Raw genomic sequence first — 19,853 nt, 5'->3', positions numbered from 1 at the left:
AAAGCACCTAAGTATAATGAAAAATACAACCTGCTGTACTTTTAGCTTAGATTCCAATTTTTCAGAGAAACCTGAAATACAGTATTTCAGAAGTGTCAGAAAAGCTACAAATGGCTTCGTAAACAGTAATTGCAGAAGTCTGCTGGAATTTTGTGTCTTTTTTTTTTTTTTTGACTTAGCTGTTAGGTTTCCTTTTCATGAGCTGCTCACAGACCTCTACCCAAATAAGGTTTTGTCTGCAAGTAGATGTAAGCTTTAGCTGTTTTCTCTGTGAATACCAGTGTGGCATTAGAACAAGGTTACTTGTGTTTCTGTTACACGGCATTCCCTAATCAGTGTTCAAGTGCTGAACAAGTTGACTTGGGAGTTAATATTCAAAAAAGCATGCGAGTCAGCGTTTGAAAGTTTCTTGCATGAAATCCATCAATCTGATTTGTCACCGGACTGTACCTTCTCACCCTCTAAAGGGTCCCCTCAGTGCCAGTGTTACCACCCTGCTCCGCTTGCACTGCTGTGGCATGGTGCCCCTTAGGGAGATTTTGACCGCTGTCCCGCCTCGGCCCCCTCCTGATGCAGCCTCCCGCTGATCCCGGACATGATCGGCATAATCATCCACTCAGCTGTGAAAAGATGTGGGATAATGAAGATGGTAGGCACAGACTTACCAGTTAATGATGTTCAGGCTCATCTGACTCATTTGGATGCAGCAGGTTGGGGAAAGATTGACATATTACATTACATAGAAAAAGGCATTTTCAGTGGCACAGGTACAGTGCCATGACTTCAGCTTGTTTGCATACCTGCTTCCAGAACTGACTGTTTTTATCATGTCCTTCAACAGTGCGGAATATACATTTGTGTGCCACAAAAGATGACATTTTAAAATCTCATCCTGAAAAGAGTTACCTTTAGCAACAAAGCCTGACAGAAAATAATTTATTGCCCTAAGTTTTGCAGTATGTTTAGAAACCGATGGAAAATGCGTCTTGAAATATGGAAAAAATCAACAGTCAGGGCATTTCATTGTGGTAGAAAGGGTTCACAGCTGATATGCAGAAGTGGCAGGAAAGAAATTACAGTGGTTATTTCTTTGTGGATAGGTTGTGGCATAGTAACTTTAATGCTGATTACAAGCAACATTGGTGCTTGCAGATTTACTGAGGCATTAATGTTTGTACGAAATATAGTTACGTCATTGTACTTTGATGTCATCTTTATTTCCCTTAGATGGATTTATCTCTGGCAGATGATTGTCAAATAGGTTATCAGTTTAGCGGTATGAGGAAGGGTACGCAGATCAGTATCTTCCATTTCTCCTTCATTACAGATTTTCCCATGAGTTTCAGCTGTGGTAAAGGGGTAATTGTGTATTTCCATCCTCATCTTTTGTGTATCACACATGTTTCAGCACTTCGAATATATAATAAGTGTCTCTGACAGGGAGATACAGATTTGAACAAAGAAACAAAAATGTGGTGTTTGCTAGCAATGGAAATTTTTGGCGGTATTCAACATACTAGTCTAGGAAAGAGCCTAGTTCTCTGAACCTGTCAACACTTGGGCCATTTTAATAATTTATTATATATTAAAACCACTCTGTGTTGTTCTGATTTTACTGCTATTAAGTAGAGCTAAATTAAATTAAAGGCCTTTTTTTTTTTTGCAAGGCTGATGGGCTGTAAAGAGAACCTTGTGTAAATGAAAACTGTCCATGCTCTCTATGCAGTCATTTGTATTGGTGCTAGAGAAACAGTAGGATACTATGAAGTTTAACTGGTAGTTTGTCCTCATTCTCTGCTTAGTATTTGGTCTCCATGCGTAAACAGAAACATAGGATGTAGCTCTGTGCCGTGTTAAGTCCACTGGCAAGTCTGTCTTCAAGGGTTTGCACCCTCTTTCTGCCTCCTGACCCTGGCTGCCCTTTCCCACATCATGTCAAAATTTGACTCTCCCTTCTGTCCTAATACAAGCGTTTGTGGGACTGCTGTGGATGGGATCACTGCACTAAGCTGACTTAAGAAAATTCTTGTTTGCTTTTGATTAGTGACCCAGTTTACAGGGCAGCTCCATGGACAGTTTTATTGGTAGGTTGATGAGGACAGCAAGTGGTGGAGTTCATGGAGACAGTTAAGTCCTGCTGCCACAAAATAAACAACAAACCAGACTGGATCTGGCTTGTCTACACTAAAATGTTGACTGTGCTAAAGCATTTAACTAAATCTGATCACTGTCTAAATCAGGAGACCTTAAGAAACAAAACTGAGTGTGCAATTCACCTATATCATAGCAAATGTTCACCCAGAGACCACATTCAGATTGCATATGTGACCTTAATTCTTTTATTATTTATCTTTTGGAATGGTGCCTTTACATCTTTGATATTCGTGTAATGTCATTTTTGTTGGTGAGATTATCAGCCCTCAGTGTATGCCCTTTTCCTTTTTATATATCCAGTCAAATATTTTCCAATGTGGGTAATAAATGAAAATGAGATGTTATTGACCTAAATTTCTGATGAATACAGAAATTACACAGTTAATTACACAGTTAACTTACACAGTTCCATCAAGGCTATGGTCCTGATTTGACTGCAACTGCAAAACTCCTTGTTACGATTCTTTCACTGCTTCTTTTTTCTAATTACTTGCAGAATCATTGACTTCAATGCTGTGCTCATCATTCCTCCCAAGATGTTCTTCTTTCCATTATTAAAGAAGTACAGAAGTCTACCAACTGAATTTTTAGAACATGATTATACTTTTTCTGAGTTTTTAAAACCATGAGTTATTAGACATGGTCTAACTGTGGATTTTTAGAGATTATTTGAATGTTTTCTTGCATTTCTTTTTGGCATTAGAAGTCTCCCAACTATGTAAGTGCACAGGAGTTACGATGTTATATAATGTCTAATATGAGAATGTGGTAAAGGAAATAATAATAGTTCAGAAAACATGTTTTATAGACAAAAGCATAGGGCCTCTTGTAATTGTACATATAGACTTAATATCTTTGGGAATTTTTGAAACATAGGATGTTAATGTTCTAACAGAGATAGGACTAAACAAATATTTTCAGCATTTCCAAAAAAATCCCGATGTTGAAATTTAAAAAAAGTAAGGTAGCCGGCATCACTGGATAAACTTCCAGATAAACTTCCTGCAGACATCGGAATGACAACTGCGAAGAAAAACAAATGGCTTTCATTTTAAATACCATTCGAGAATTGCATTATATGTGGTTTAATTTGTAACAAGTTTTTCCAAATCTTTTACTTTCAAGCCTGAGCTGTCTTATTAATTAAAGTTTTACTTTTTTTCACAGTTAAGCTTGTCTGGTGATGTAGATACAAGGTGAGTCAGGGTAAAACTGGTAGACTTAGGATATAATATCTGCATAAAGGCAGAAGCAAGGTGTGTTAATGGAACTGCAAGGAGATACAAATATAAACTAGCAGGATATATCAGCATCTGGCTCCTTTTGCTAAGATCTTTTAAATCATTGTCAGGCTGTTAAAACTGTGCAATTTAGATATGTCTAAGGTAAAAGCTGTCTTTTGTGAGAAAAAAAAAGTCCGTGTAACATCCTCCACATGCTGAAGTGTAGACCTGTATACAGCATGAGAACATGCCTGTGTGGACAATGTGCAACATCCTTGTGCAGAAGGGCTGTTAAGCATTTAAACATTAGTGTTAGACATAAGTAAGTACATTGCACAACAGTTTTTCTTTTTTTTCCCTAATAATAATAAAGAAGGTGAACAACTTCTTCCATTCTTTTGACCCTAGCATGCCAACCCTAAATAGTAAACTAAACATTCATGAAAGATTAATCACTCTAGGAAATTAGTATCTTCTTATATTTCAGTCAGTGAAACTTCACCAGTGCCATCCGTTCAGTGACAGACAGGACGATGTTGATGTGGTACACTTCATCTTGAACCACGCAACCTTCAGAAGATCTCTTATATAGGTAGCAGCTGGAGCAGCCTTGTGAAATAGTCACGATGCCTAAACCTGAAAAGCCAACCACCATTGAAAGAAATGGTAATTACAACAACAATTATGCATCTTAAGCACATATTCATTTTCTGCATGTAGCTTAACAGTGTGCAGGTGTTGTTTTCTTCTTGTTCTTTCTAATACAAAATCCCCTTTGTCACAATTAATTATCTTTTGTTCAGAAATGTATTTTACTTGGCTTCCGAAAGCAGCTTTGCTGTGTAAGTTGGCTAGTTGTTGCATTGCAGTGTGGCTTTCCACTGGTTAGTAAATCAAGAGCACAACCACAGCCCTGTTATTTGTCTTATATTTATATGTAGTTTATAGGGAAGATAAAGAAAACAAGGGTATTTTGTGGCTTCTATAAGCTGCACAAAGGCAATGCCTTCTTTCGTTATTGCTTTCAGTATTTGGTATGAAATACAAATTATCAGACATTCTTCATAGGAAGATTAACAATATTTTTATAATGATACTATACTGTTCTGGATGTAAGAAATGTTTTCCAGGATGATAATGCATAATGGCTTATTCTGGCAAAGTGCAAGGCAACTCTTTGATATGGGAAGTGCTTTCAGTTCTCATGGGCAATACTACTCTTTCAAACGTATGGATCTTTTTTGTATGAAAGAGGCATGATTTTTCTTACCTTCAACATGGAAGAAAATTGCCATGGACCTTATTCTAGGCTGGTTTCTGAATGAATTTGATAGGTCTTATAAGTACTAGGGCTGGTACTACTAAACAGTGCTTTCTACATTTTTAATCCACGCCTGTAACATGCAATAGTAATAAAGTAGGTTCTGCTTCCATAGAAAACATCAGAAGGGACGTTCTGCTGAATATAGCAAGTAGTTAATTATAAGAGTCCATCCTGTTTTCTTTTGTTATGTTGTCTGAGCACCTTCACTGTTTTTTCCCCCCATTTCTTTCTACAAGTCCCTTTACTGACCAATTCAGTTTTCAAGGAGTACGTGCCAGTGGAGCTCATTTCAATGTAAGAGAAGCAAAGAATTTAATGTCGTGTAGGCAAAATTCTTACCAGCTTCAGCAGAATTTTTATTTGAATAAGAAAGAAAATGAGTATGACCATAGAACATAGACATTTTTATAAGCATTTCTACTGAACAAATTCTTAGAATATCAAGGTTCTTAGTTTACTGTAAACATCTGCCTTTTACTTGCAGATATCTGTCTGAATTGACTTGTCTTCTGATTCAGTGACTTTATTATTTATCCAAAGTACAGAGGTTAGCATTCCTGTGATAAACAAAAACCACATACCTTTTAACTGGAGAAGGCTGACATCTTTGGATTGCAGAATCATGATCACTATGACGTATTTTGCTTGAAAATATATCCTGTACATAATTTGTAATAAAATCTATCTACCTTAATGACAGTTATGACTATATTTAGAGATGAGATCATGTGAGTAAATTCAAGACTCCATCTTGATTTAAGAAGACTTAAAAAGCTGAAGCTCTGCTGTAAGTAACTAAGACATTTTCAGAATGTCATTCTCAGTCCATTTTTGACTTAAAATGTTCCAAGGGCTGGAGTTAGTCAGCACAGAGCTCAGGCGCTGATCTAGTTGCAATTTCATTACAGGAGGTTTTGCTTCATCATTGCTGACAGTCCTGAGGAATATTCTTGTAAAGAATGGACCACCTCAGCTGGTGCATATATACAGTCTAAGGCTATATATATTTGCTTTTTAGTGAAGCCAACTCTGTGACGAAGATACAATGCAAATATCCCTTCTCCTTCGTGTTTTATTACAGTAATCAATAGGTCCTGCAAGCTCATCAGATCTCTAGTCTTGAGTAGAACAAAGCACTACATGTTTAGGTCTTTGCCTGGCATGGGTAGGGAAATGCAGGTGTATCCACAGAGATAGTGGAAGACACAGTGGCCTGGAAACTTTTACCCATGCTTTCCTGAAAGCGGTAGAATACTGAGGGCTTTCTCATGGAATTGTCTTCCTCCTCTACCTGCTGTAGATTTTATAATAACAAAGTCAGATTTTGCGTAAAATTCTTGCACTGAAATTGTGCAATAAACTTATTTGTCCCTGAAGGGTAACTTTGCCAAGAGAAGTCCTGACCCACAAACTGAGAGGCAACGCTGAAACCTCATGGTGTGTTAAATACAGCCCAGAAGGAAAATAGAGAGTGTAATCAGATGATGTGCTCAATGCCAGCCACAGTGCCAACTTGATCTTATGTAAGCTCAGTCCCTGTCATTTTATTAGAACATTTGTAATTTTTCCTTACCAGAGGAAAAAAAAATGAGCAATTTATGGATGTGAATTGAGTGGATTTCTTTTGTTCTCTGTGGTTCCCATTTGTAATTTTCAAATGTTGACTGCGCTACGATTAGTTAGGCGAATTCTCTTTAGTGGCAATCTGCAGAAAGGGGCAGTTTATTGCCCCTCATGAACATCTAGAAACTCTTTAGGTATAGAAGTCTGTAGGCTGCAGCATGTACATTAAGAATAATAAGTCTTCTGAGACACTAGTGGCTTTATGACATTATAGTATAAATATTCTGCCTACTTCAGTATTTACAACCTTGCCAATTCAGGTGCAGAAAAATAAGAACTGTGTTTGCTGGTGTTAGTGTAACTGAATAAGGATTATTATTTTACTTCATAAATTCATAGCTATTGCTGGACAGAATATTTTGAGGGGGTTGTGATTTTTATTTTAGTCCATTAGAAGGAAAAATTACAATAATAAATTGGAAAAAAACAGAAGAAAAATAAATCATAGTTTCAAATACTAAGTGTTCCGGTTGTTCTATAAATGTAATTTTTATCGGTAATTTCTGAGTTTCACAGTGAAAAATCAAGGAAACTATGTCAGTATAAAACGAGTTTTAAAAAAATCCAAAACATGAAGTCTGAGTAATACCATCTGATAAGTGGTGCACAAACAACTTGGGAAAATAAGGTAGGGATACAACAGCCCCCACAATCTGCTAGATGGCCAAGTCATATAGCAAACGCTCCTATGGTTTTATACATTTTTGTCTGTCCTTAATTTCCTAACCATACAACATGTCAACATTTTGGACTCTTTCCTGAGCCGTCTGATGTTCTGTCTTCACTGCAGTCTCTGACTTTCAGGTTAGTCTGAACCCTTATTCAGGATGCTCTCCTTTAGTCTTGTTGGCTCATTTGTGGCTATAGTCTAAAACATAAATAAGACTTCAGGTAAAATGATAGCTTACTCAGATTACGCTTTCCCTGCCCTTAGTCTAGAAAGTTGAGAAAGTTTCTCTTAAACTACCTTGGAAAAAAAATATCAGAAAGTGATTGGATTTCCTGGAGCATAAGGAGCTATGGACAATAGCTCCAAATATACCTAACGGTTTCTGTATCATTAGAGCAGGATGATGTATGCTGGAAAATGTAATAGTTGAGCAATAGTTTTCTCTGGGTCACATAAACTGAAGTTAGCTGTCTCAAAACCTAATAACCTGATATTAGCCCTATGAATATTAATATCAAGAAGAAATGAGGTCCTATCAACTGTTTTCTGGAAAAATGAGTAACTCTAGACAGTGCTTAAGTAAGACTTAATTGATTTTAGTGGACGATTTGCTGAACTTTTGATAAGTGGGATCATGTGAAGAACTGTTTAAAAAAGCTTAAGACAAGTATATTGACCTAAAAGGATCCCATATAGTGATAATCTTGTTCCTGCATCAGAGACTATAAATTTTATTTTAACAAACCAGAGCACCAAAAATGCTCTTCAGTTTTCCTGTAAGATAATACAGTGCCTGAGGAATGCACTTTACTCTTTCTCTATGTTGTCATTTATAGAAGAACATTTAAATTTAGTGCTAAACTACATTTAGATTTAGTGTCACCATGAAATGTAGTCTGTGTATCATTGAAATGCTTCTCCAATAATTCAGTAAGACAAAGTTTGCCACAAGCACCTAAAATGCAGTTATGAGCTGTTTAACCTCTCGCTTCTCGCTTTGAAAAATGTTACAGAATTAATGACCTGAAATAGATTTATAATAATAATAATATTGTTAAGCACAATAATGATTATTTATCTCTCTTATTGCACAAATACCCAATTAACTAACAACATTGGTCTTTTAATGGTATGTGCAAAACCCCCAAACACAAAAAGACAATTATTGATGCAGCTTGTCTGAATTACATGTCTCCAGGGATAACTGTAATGTGTGTGTGGTGTGGGCTGGCTATGTAGCTTACATGAACACATACATATATGCTGCTCAGGACAGACCTCAGGGGTGGTAAAGCTTCTTCATCACCCCTCCTCAGTGATTTTATTCCTCCTTAACAGCACCAACTGCTATCACAGCTGACACAAGTGAATAACGTTTAGTTCTATCCTGAGCTTCAGCTTTTATGCTAGTGACACAGCTCATGATATAAAGTAGAGTGCAAGGAAACTGGAGGATTGGAGAGTCCTCCTTGGCTTCCAGCTTCTTTTAGAAATAAATTGTACTACAATGCTGTCTGCATCATTCACCAAGACCTGGGAGAGATCTTTTATGGGGCAGATAAACTGGAATGAGAAGGTCAAACCTCCAGCATTCTTCATATCAACATGTTTCATCTCTATATGAACATGGGGCTGTGGAGGCAGGAATGTTCTGAAGTTCAGTTTGGAGCTATAATTTGAAATTTTTGCAGAAACAACTTTTGAAGCTACACTTGTGCTTGTTGGGTATGCCTGCAGAACCCACTACTCTTTCAGCTGCATGATTCCATTTCATCACTGGTCACATTTTCTAGGCTTGTTTTGTGGCAATACATACTTCTCTTTGATTTTATGCTTTTTCTTGATTTCTTTAAAAACTTCTTCATCACTCATGTGTCTGAGCCTTTAGATAAAAAAAGACATAAACACACAGGAGTCACTGTTCATATACACTGGCCTCTAGCAGGGTTCCCAGTACTTTCTTCAAGCAGCTTGTAATCTAATAATTAGTTTAACACTTTATTTTGCCTGAAATGTTGAATTCAGACTAGTGTATTTGTTACCTGTATGCTATTAGAATTAAGTAAACACCAACAGCTACCTTCTGCCCTGCTTAAACCTCTGTGTTGCATAGTCCATTGTCACCTTCACTATTACGTCAATATGATGTCATCTTAAGCACAATACCGTTTTGCTGCTAATGCACATTTCACTATACATGATAAACCTCCAGGTATTTGCTTGTTGTATGGACTCATCAGAATCTGCAGTGATGCCAATCTTGTACTGTTGAAGTGCTTCCCTAGGAATTTCTGTTTGGCTGGAGGAGATCAGTAAAAGCATTAGTTGCAATAGAAGACTGTGCTCTATTGTTGCATGCAAAGTATCTTTTAGAAGTCTCTGTCTTCATCTTTGCAAGCTTTCAATAGCAATGTAATGATCTTTGTCAAATGGAGATCCTGTTACTGTCAGCAGCAGAAGGCATATGTCCAGGCAGAACAAAGGAGCACTTATATTCACATTCCACTGATGATATTGAATGATAATATATTTGCATAGCCCTAAAAAGTTATTGTGCAGGTGCTGTGGAAATGATATGTTTTGTGGAGGGAATTTAGACTCCCTACATAGATCTCAGTTTTTAAATGCCTGTCAAATTCTGGATAATAACACCCTTTGTTTGTTATTGAACACAGTGAAACAAGACACTAGATGCCGTCTTGTTTGCAGCCTTACATATTTTACTGTTTTTCTTTGATTCTAGGTAAAGCTAAGAAGTTGTGCCTGATAGTTAGCTGCATCAGTCCCTAGATAAATCAATTTGTGTACAAATTTTCAGTGAATGACTAGTGGCTTAATAAAATTTATAAAGGGAACTAGGGAACTAGGGAATGGGTGGAGAAAGAATATAAAGAAAAATCCAGAAGTATTACAGATAAGAGAAGAAGGAAGATAAATATAGTTTCTTCTTGCCTGAAAAATGCAACTGTAGGGATCATGATATGTCACCTGTCCTGACTGTACAGAAGGGAAATTAGACAACATACATCTGGAACATACATGGAATACAGGAGCAGAATGACAGCTGCCTATTTCTATTCATGGTAATATTTCTTCTCATTAATCTTCTACTACCATGTATTTCTACATATTCCACTGATGTGTTTCAAGTGCTGTCCCACATGTACGAGCTCAAAGATACCTCAAGAGAGTCTATTAGCTCCCGGCTTCTCAGGTATTAGTTGGGTTGCTTCTGAAGAAACGTTGCTGGTGAATACCATTAGCAGTTTCAGGAGTGACCTGTTAAGTAATATGTTCATACCAATACTCACAAAGAGTGTCTTAATTAAATACTATGATGGATATAATGCATATGAAAGAGAAGGGTATTTTTCTTTCTTCTCTACATATGCATGATCTCAGTTTCAAAGTGTACCAGGCAAAGGAATTGGATACTTGCCTGGTATGGATGGGTAGCAGAGACAGCATCTCTTACTGAACTTACTGAGACTGAAAAAATTCAGCAAGAGATCCACCCCAAACCAAAGAGGTTTCTAAGCAGAAATACTACTTGCTTCTGTAAATAGGCTCCTTCTCTAGAGTCTCCAATGTTTTTATCATCTCCTGAGTGGTAGAAGAGACTGTGGTACAGCATATGAGTGAGCTGGGTCAACTTTTGTCACTGTGCTTTAAGATTTCATTACTGGAACTGAGAGTAAGTCTCCTCTTTCTTCTGGAACTGCACTCTTCAGCCATGCCGCAGCTATGAAGCTTCATGCCGTCCAGTCAGCCAAATTAGAAAAAGATTCTTTTAATCTTCTCTAATCTTAGCCAGTACTTATCTTTCATATATTTAAGAAAATCTCTGAGAACTGCCTGAGAAGCATTTTCATCTTCCTTGGTCTTTCCCCCAAATTGTAGGATATTGCTGTCATGTTTCTTTTTGAGGGTCCTCCTGTTCTACATATTTCTTCCATGAGAGGGAATTCCTCATGGCATCATTGTGGGACTTACTTATTTGAGTGCTGAAGGAAAGCGTAACTATTTTTTCTGTCTTTATCTTATTTCATGAAAATGGTTTGCCATGTTCCAAAAAACTGGGTTTGTGAAATGGTGTAAGGGAGTACAATACACTGATTGCCAAGAATTTCTGAAACCCTTTGCATTCCTAATGGCTGATCCACACTTCACATGGCCGTGCCTTTGTTTTCACTCTGCAGATGGCAGTGATGTTCACAGTGAAGAAGGCAGAGCACCTGAGAATGAAGAAAATGGCAAAGGAACAGGTCAGTAGTATGGATTACTTTAAGGCCACACTCAGATGTTTTCTGATTCTCTGTATGAATAAAGGAGGAGGAGAGGTCTCCCTATAACACACTGCCTTCTCTCATGTGTTTTTTTTTTCTCGATCACAGATAAAGTGGGGAAGAGAGCAACACCAAGAACCAGAAGGGGACATGCCAGAGGGAAAGCCAGGCATGGTGGTGAGGAGGATGAAGATGATGAAGACGGGACAAGGAGAGCTGGGCATCGCAGGCACAGAAACCGTAGAGGTCGGGGACGAGCAGCTGGAAATGAGGGCAGTGATTCTGATGGAGACCCTGCAAAAGCCAGAAAGAACCAGGAAAATCAGAAATCCAAGGAAGATGATGAAGAAGAGGAAAATGAGAAAGGGGGTAAAAGCAGGAAAGATAAAAATGAGAAGAAACAGGACAAACAGGATAAGAAAGGGAAAAAGGAGAAGGCCAACAAGAAGAAAAAAGACAAAAAGAAATCAGGATCTGGGTAATTCAGTAAATTATTATTTTTTTTTAATATGTATCCATAGTTACCTTACATAAAACCTGCTTTCATTTATAGCTGTGAAATACCAAAAGTCCGTATGACTGCATTACTCATTACTGCACAATTAAAGCTGGACAGATACTTTTTTTTCCTGCAGTGAGGAAATGCTGGCCAAGTGAAATGGAAACTTTGCACACAGCAATATCCACTTCAGTGGGACAAAGTCAGGGATTTGTCACAGGTCCAGGGTGGAGCCCCAGAAAATGATCAGCCAGACCCTTCTGGGACTGCCGATACCCCAAGGATTAGCTCAAATCTGGTCAGGCAGAATGGGAGCTCAAACCAGGGTCACTCTTATGGTAGTTAAACATCCTAAGTTTATGAGCCACCCTCTGGAGAAAGGGAGTGAAAGTGACAGAGGAGGGGGGCAAATGACAGAGAGAGGCGATAACAGGTGAGATCTCTCCTGCTTTTTCGTTTCCTCAAAACTAAAAGCCCCCAAAACCCAAGCTGATAACCCTCCAAAATACCTAGGTCTACTTTTATTTCCAGTGCAGAACTAAATCTTGACCCTTTTCATAAGATGGAGTTCTTGTTTCCCAGACAGGTTTGAGCCAGCTTTATAAAAGATCAGTGCCAAAATTTCAAGAACCCAGAACAAGGACTGAGATGGGATTTCTCAGTCTCTCTCTCACTCACTCCTTCTGAAATATTTGTGTTTCACTTTTCTGAAGCATTTAATGCAACCTTGGGTCTTTGGAAGACCCCACTTAGACGCAGCACTTCAGAAAATGCCATCCTGGCATTCTCTTGCTCCCTGTCCCTTCTTGTGCTATTGAAAGGAAACAACCCCTGGAAATGGTGTATAGTGGAGCAAATGGAGCTAGGCATGCTTATCTCAGTGGAGAGGGAGAGGGGTTCCCCTTCCCCCATTCAGCACCTCTTTGGGTTCCCAAAGGCATCACTGGAGAATCATCAGGAGAATCAAAGGAAAGGAAAGAATCCAGTGAGACATGCTGTTGCATTTGTTTGTCCATGATCCCGTTTCAATATACTTCTACTTCATTTCCCTTCCCTACAAGAATGCCTAAAATCTTTCTTTGTGCTGGCTCTTCACTGTGGTGCCAATTATATCCCCCTGTGCAATTTCCTGTACTCATATAGCAACAGTCTTGAATGTGTCAATCCATATTTCTTTGCTTACTATTGTCTTCCATTGTAAACATTAATTGAGCGTTAATTAAAAAAAGACCACTGAAAACACAAAAATGAATGAGGCACAATGTTTTCCATTGTCTTCCAAAGTTCTTAACATGAAAATATGTATGTTTGTGCCAAATAGTTAGAATTTGCTACCCAGATTGAGACTTTGTTCTTGGAGTAGTAAGTGTAACATTTGAGGAAAAACTGAGGATGTTCTGGACTCAAGAACATTATATTTTTAGACATACAGGGGACCAGCTGACAAGATTGCAGAGCATGAATATAAGAATATTTTAAAAGATTTTTTAAAGAAAAACAAAAATAATATAAGAACAAAGGAAAATAGGCCGATGATCAGCTGTGATTCAGATAAAGGATTTGCAAACTTTCAGGTCGGAAGAGAAGGGTGACAGCACAGAAATATAGACTGTCTGGCAAGTCCATGAGAACCTGTCACAACAAATGCTATGTACTGTTTAAACATACATCTTGCTGATGTAGTTTTTTAATTGCCAAGACATTTCAACATGAAAAAGCATGATAAGGGTAACATAAGAAGCTGAGAAAGAAAACAACAACAACAAAAAAACCCAAAACAAAAAGGTTAAATTGAATGTGATATTATTCCACAAGGAGTTAATAATGTTATTTTCTGCTGTCTTGTGGATATTGCTAAACTCTACAAACACTGCCAGCTTTGGCTAGGTCACAGTACAAGTCAGTAGAATCTGTTGCTGTTACTGCCTTCCTCCCACATACTTTTCACCTAAATCAGGAAAACCTCTTTATGCCCTAATGATTCTACATAAAGGACAAAGGAATCCTAGATGAACTCCGTGTTGATCAAATTTTTTTTTTTGACCTGATTATTTTGACCTATGCTAATTTGTGGTGGTGAGTTTCACAGGGTAATTCCGTGGTGAAAGGACTTATATCTGGGTGAGTTTTAAGTCTCCTCCTCTTAGATGCTTTTGATTGTTGATGTGGCTGATTAACTGTTAATGACTGTGTGAAGAGGGCCTGCTTTACACTGTTCATAATCATCATCCCCAAAATATTAATGATAAATTGTTTCTTATAGTCTTATTGTGCAGATCTGTGATTTCCTAGGTTGAGATGCTATTTTGTTCTTTACTGGCTTGTCTAATTATGACTGACTGGTCTTAGATAGAAATCATATGCAGTCACTACAAATCCTCAGAGAATGAATCTTATATTCTGCCTAGCCTGTGCAATTTCTGCCTTTACTGTATAGCTCTATATGCAAGAAAATCAACTGTTTTTTGGTAGGATTACTGAGGAGTATAAAGCTTATGGAAAAGTCCAGAGGTACATGGAAGATTAAGGCAGTATACGCACTGCATCTTTTTGCTAGCAGGAAGATTGCTGAAGTTCACTAACTTCTACCCTTTTCTAGCAACCCTTGTCCAATCGCTACAAACCTGTGTGAATAGGTGCTTAGAGAAATGTTTAAAGATGCTTAGAAATTTGGAATTTTTATTATTTTCCTGGTTCCAAAGGAAACTGAAAAATTAAGGATGTGTTTGCAAAGACAAAAAAAGCAGCAGTGAGCAATAGGCACAAGAACCAATATTATCCCTACTTTACCTCTTGTGTTCTGCTCAGCTTCCTTTCCTCAGTAAGCTCACTTGCATTAGCACCTACCACTTATGTTTCCCACCATTCTCACTGCAGTCTTGTAAAATGGCATGTTTCAATTTTGCATAACCCAGCAATCTTCTGTCAAAGGGAATCCTCAATATTGGGCACATTGCTGTCTGCTTTGTAAGTTACAAAGCAGCTGGTTATAACAACTACGGATTCAAAGATCTCTTGAAACCGGACTCCTTTAATCCTTCTGTTCTTCCTAAAGATGCTACTCTTTTTGCATTATGATGGCTCAAAATTGTATGCATCAATCTTTTTATTGACCTTCATTCATTTGACTTAAGTTTTCATATAATCATAGAATACAATCATACAACGGTTTGGGTTGGAAGGGACTTTGAAGATCACCTGGTTCCAACCCCCCCGGTCACGGGCAGGGAGGGACACCTTCCACCAGACCAGGTTGTTCCAAGCCCCATCCAACCTGGCCTTGAACACTGCCAGGGAGGGGGCAGCCACAGCCTCTATGGCCAGGCTGTTCCAGTGTCTCACCACCCTCACCGTAAAGAACTTCTTCCTAATAGCAAATCTAAATCTCTTCCTTTTCAGCTCAAAACCATTACTCCTTGTCCTGTCACTACCCTCCCTGATAAAGAATCCCTCCCCATCTTTCCTGTAGGCCCCTTTGAAGTCCTGGAAGGCTGCTCTAAGCTCTCCCCAGAGTCTTCTCTTCTCCAGGCTGAACAACCCCACCTTGCTCAGCCTGTCTTCATAGGGGAGGTGCTCCAGCCCCTTGATCATCTTCATGGCCCTCCTCTGGACCCACTCAAGAATATAGTTCTTCACTTGTTGATTGCAATCCAGGAAAAACAATATGTATGTCTGGTGTTCAGTAGCAGTCCTTCTTTCTGTAGATTTACATTTTCTGTGGTACTGTTTTTTAACACATGAAGTCTGTCATTTTATGGCTGATGGGTTCAACTTTCTAATGTAACAATCTTTTCAATAAATCGCATTTGGGTCTTTACTAGCAGGGCATGTGATAACTATGAGACCCTTTTCCTTTCCCTTGCTGACTTACTCCTGTGTGCCTGAAATTTTTAAACTGATCCCCTGTAGCTTTTGCTATAATGATGTGTATTTCATGAAAACTAAAGGTAGATGACCGATAAGAAATATGTATTTTGCTGTGTTGTGAAAAGAATTTTGTTTTTATTGTATTTGTTTTTTTTGGAACTTTTCATAAATATTCTTGATGTTAAACCCTTTTGTCCCTTGTCACATGAATAAACCCTTTGACCTTTGTGTCAGACAAATCTTTAACTACAGATGTGTTATCTGTTTTGGTAGAAGAAGAAGTTTATAAATCTTTAGTTATCCAGAGGATAGAAACTATACAATTAGGTGACTTAGGTAATAAATCATTCAACTCTGACATCAGATTTTTAATATCAAACTCTCAGAAAGGTGAATTATAAGCAAACCAGTCTGAAAACTGCTTGCTTGATAAAGTTTAAATGAAATGTTCCCAAAACAAACTAGAAAACTATTTAAAACCCCCCTGCAGTACATTTTCAAATGTTCAAAACAGAAAAAAAAAGGCAAAATAAAATGCAACAGGAAACAAATAAAAGCTTGTCAAACATCTTTTACTAACAGGTCACTTAATGGTAGTCATCACTGTCAGCTTTTTGTGGCAGGAAGTCAGAGTCTAATGATTTCCTTTTTATAATTTTCCTGTTTGCTGGCATAAGATGAAGAAACACCTGTTGATAATGATTTGCTATATGTCATCGTATGAGATAAGATCACTTGCAGAAAAGCGTATCTATGCAGGTTTTATGAAAGTGGGCATTGCATTAATTGGCCCTGCTTTCCAAAGATACTACAAACCAGTGCATGGATAAGAAGTTCAGATTACAAACACAGCCCATCTGGAGACACTGTTACTATTGTATCTGCTTGCTCTGAGTGCTAGGACACATCACAGCCTTGCTGCAATGTGGCTTTGAATCTTTCCCATCTCAGCAGACGGGCTTTGATCAGTAGATGGGCTGTCATCTGGTGTTTAAGCTTGTTGCTGCAGCTGTGGTGTCCCTTCTCTCTCCTGTGGCACGCTGAAGCGGGCTGAACAAGTTCATTTTTATGGCTGCAGTTATAGTTTCCTCACTTGCCTGTTGTGAGTTTACTTTGGACTCTCAGGAGGCTGGTTACTCCTGCTGGAAAAATCAGTGGCTGTCAGACATTTCCCCAAGAGCTTTGCCCACTCTCTATGGAATGCTCTGGGTGTAGTGCTGGTTCAGCTGTGGCTCTGCACTTTGTGTGCAGGCTTTGCCTTTCATACTAATATTAATAACAACTCTAAGTGAATTGTGTCTTCCCTTCTGTACAACAGTAAAGTCATTTATCTAGGTCTCAAAGTTAACAAGAATTGGTTGTGTACCAAGTACGTACTTTAGTGAAAACTTCTGTCCTTTCTGAGTTTTGGTGATGGTTTTTGGTCCTGCTTTTGTTTAAAGCTCTGATTCTGACTCTGAGGAGGAGCCAATTACAGAGGAGGAATTGGCCAAGCTGAAAGAAGAGGTGGAAGAAAAAAAGAAACTGATTGCCACGCTACGAAACAAGCCATGGAAAATGAAAAAGAAGTTGTCTGTCCTGAAGTATGTTTTAATTTTCATAATGAATATCTGCCACCCTGCTTTGCACTTTGCACTGTTTTTCTGGACTTTTTCTTTATTTCTAGACCTACTCACACAATTAACTTCAAACTATCTCTAATCTCTCTTTCCCAGAAAGTGCTTTCACAGAAAGTGGAGGCAAATGGGACTGCACATCAGTGCTTTCTTCTCTCTGTAGGCCTGAAGTCAAATATAAAAAATTCAGATCTTTTTTAAGTTACACTCCCCTGTAAAATATTTCATTTTATTCAGTTATGTTAATGTTGGTAAATTCTTCCATTGGCAAGTCTAATATCTCATTCAAGAAAAATGATGCAATTCTAGGAATACTTTAAGATTACTAGTGTGGGAAGAGAGGATTTAGCTTTCTATTCTAACATTTTTGAAAGAAAACCAGATTTTTTTGTAATTTATGAAAAAGCAAACTGATTGGAAACTGAGCTCATGTTTTCATGCATATTTAGATATGCTGATACAATATAAAATTGTATTTTACCCTAGCAAAACTATCACTACATTTTCATTAAGGCTAAAAATGAATTTTTCATTTACACATAAATTTCTACCAAGCACAGGAAACTGAGTAAATACAGAGAACTTTATTCTTTTGCCGAAACCGTCATGCTCCTCTGTTTTGAATAACTCATTCGCTGCAGTACTGCCTAAATAACAACAAAATGTATGGTCATGTTTCATTAGACACATCTAACAGAGAAAAGATGGTCTCTTCTGCAGACAGTTTTTGATATGGGTAGAAAACACAGACTTAATGGCGGGAGAAAGCATACGAAATATGGTGTGGAAGGTCTACAAATTTTTCCTTCTTGAAGGTAAGGTTATTTTGGGAAGGGTACAAAGAGGAAACGGAAGTTACGTTGTGAAAGAAGGTAACATGGAAGGGAGTAAAAAAGAAGAGAGTACCTAGCATATGTAAGGTGGAAGCATTGTGAAGGTGAGAGAAATTTTAAAAAAATAGATAAGCAGATTAGATAATCAGGTAGCAATTCCTTTATTTTATACATTCTATAATTGAAGAATACCTGTGTACATAAACTTATGATTGTTGTAGTCTTACTATGAACAGAGGTTCTATTTTTATAGCCATTCTTTTATCCCAGCATTCTTAGCAATTCCTAGTTCCCAGGAAACTTCTTAGCCTGGTACAACCCTTTGACTGTTACCCATTATTGCTCTTCCATGTGAGTGGGAATGAAGCTGCAACATGTAGTCCAATGGCAAGCAAAAAAGACTGACAGGCCTTGGGATGGTTGGTAAGAGAAGCTGGAGCAGAAGTAGTTTTTTCCTCTATCCTTCCAGTTGTGGGCAGCAGTATTGGAAGAAATAGATGGATCCAGTCTATTAATACATGGCTCCATGGCTGGTGTCACTGACAGAATTTTGGATTTTTCGATGACAGGATGGTCTACACGGCACCAGGCCTGCTGGTGTTGGATGGGATTCTTCTCTCTCAAAGGAGGAAGAGGGTCTTTGCTCACAAGCTAGTGGGGCTGATTGACAGACCTTTAAACTAGACTTAAAGGGGGAAGGGGATAACATTAGGCTTGCCCATGACAAGACATGGGACAATGCATCAAGGTTTGAGGGACAGTGTGCTGGCAAGGGCCCTCAGCCTGTTGCTCTGTGATGTGCTGGGTACACTGGAGCACGCTTGAAGTCTTACAGAGAGCAGCCAGGGGCTCCTGAGGTAATAGAACCCAACAGGGAAACACTGGGAAAATACCTCAAACAAATTAAGGTGCATTTGTCTAAAAAGATGACACTGCTGACAGCCCAACTGAAGTGCCTCTACAACAACGCACATAGCATGAGCAACAATCAGGAGGAGTTGGAAGCCACTGTGCTGCTAGAAAGCTATGACCTATTTGCCATTACTGATACTTGGTGGGATGAATCTCATGACTGGAGTGCGGCTATTGATGGCTACAAGCTGTTCAGAAGGGACAGGTGAGGAACAAGGGGCAGAGAAGTTACCCTCTATGTCAAGGAATGGATAGATTGTGAAGAACTGTCTCTGAAACATAGCCATGAGCTGGTTGAAAGCTTGTGGGTGAGACGGAGCGAACAATGGGAACATTGTGGTCAGTGTTTACTACAGGCCACCTTCCTCCACCTGCAGGAGGCTTCGTGCTCGCAGGCAGTCATCCTGCTGGGGAACTTCAACTACCCTGACACCTACTGGAAAAGTAGCATGGTAAGCTGTAGGCAATCTGGGAGACTCCTGGAGTGTGTTGAGGACAACTTCGTAGGCCAGGTAATAGGCAGCTCTACCAGAGGGGGTGCCATACTGGACCTGTTGGTCACCTACACGTGTGAGCTAATCAGAGATGTCAAGATTGGAGGCAGCCTGGGCTGCAGTGATCATAACTGGTGGAGTTCACAGTTCTGAGTTATATGGGTCAGGTAAAGAGTAAAGTCAGAACCCTGAATATTAGGAAAACAAAATTCCAGTTGTTCAATAAGTTAGTTAATGGGACTGCCTGGAAAATGGCCCTCATGGACAAGGGAGCAGAACAGAGTTGGCAGATTTTTAAGGATGCTTTTTGAGAGCACAAGAGCTCTCAATCCCCAGGTGTAAGAAATCAGGA

General features: G+C 38.6%; 1 protein-coding gene across 1 annotated transcript in view; it reads left to right on the top strand.

Moving 5' to 3' along the window:
* Positions 1–595: 595 nt before the first annotated feature.
* TMC1 (transmembrane channel like 1) overlaps positions 596–19,853 on the top strand; it is a 65,961-nt gene continuing 46,703 nt past the window's right edge. The window contains 4 exon segments of the mRNA XM_009950361.2: positions 596–767; positions 11,194–11,259; positions 11,389–11,758; positions 17,089–17,229. Coding sequence (XP_009948663.2) covers positions 596–767; positions 11,194–11,259; positions 11,389–11,758; positions 17,089–17,229 — 749 coding nt within the window.

The sequence above is a fragment of the Leptosomus discolor genome, chromosome Z, assembly GCF_034619465.1.
Source record: "Leptosomus discolor isolate bLepDis1 chromosome Z, bLepDis1.hap2, whole genome shotgun sequence".
Taxonomy (NCBI): Eukaryota; Metazoa; Chordata; class Aves; order Leptosomiformes; family Leptosomidae; genus Leptosomus; species Leptosomus discolor.
The sequence above is the reverse complement of the archived record's forward strand: the minus strand, read 5'-3'. Positions and strand labels throughout refer to the sequence as shown.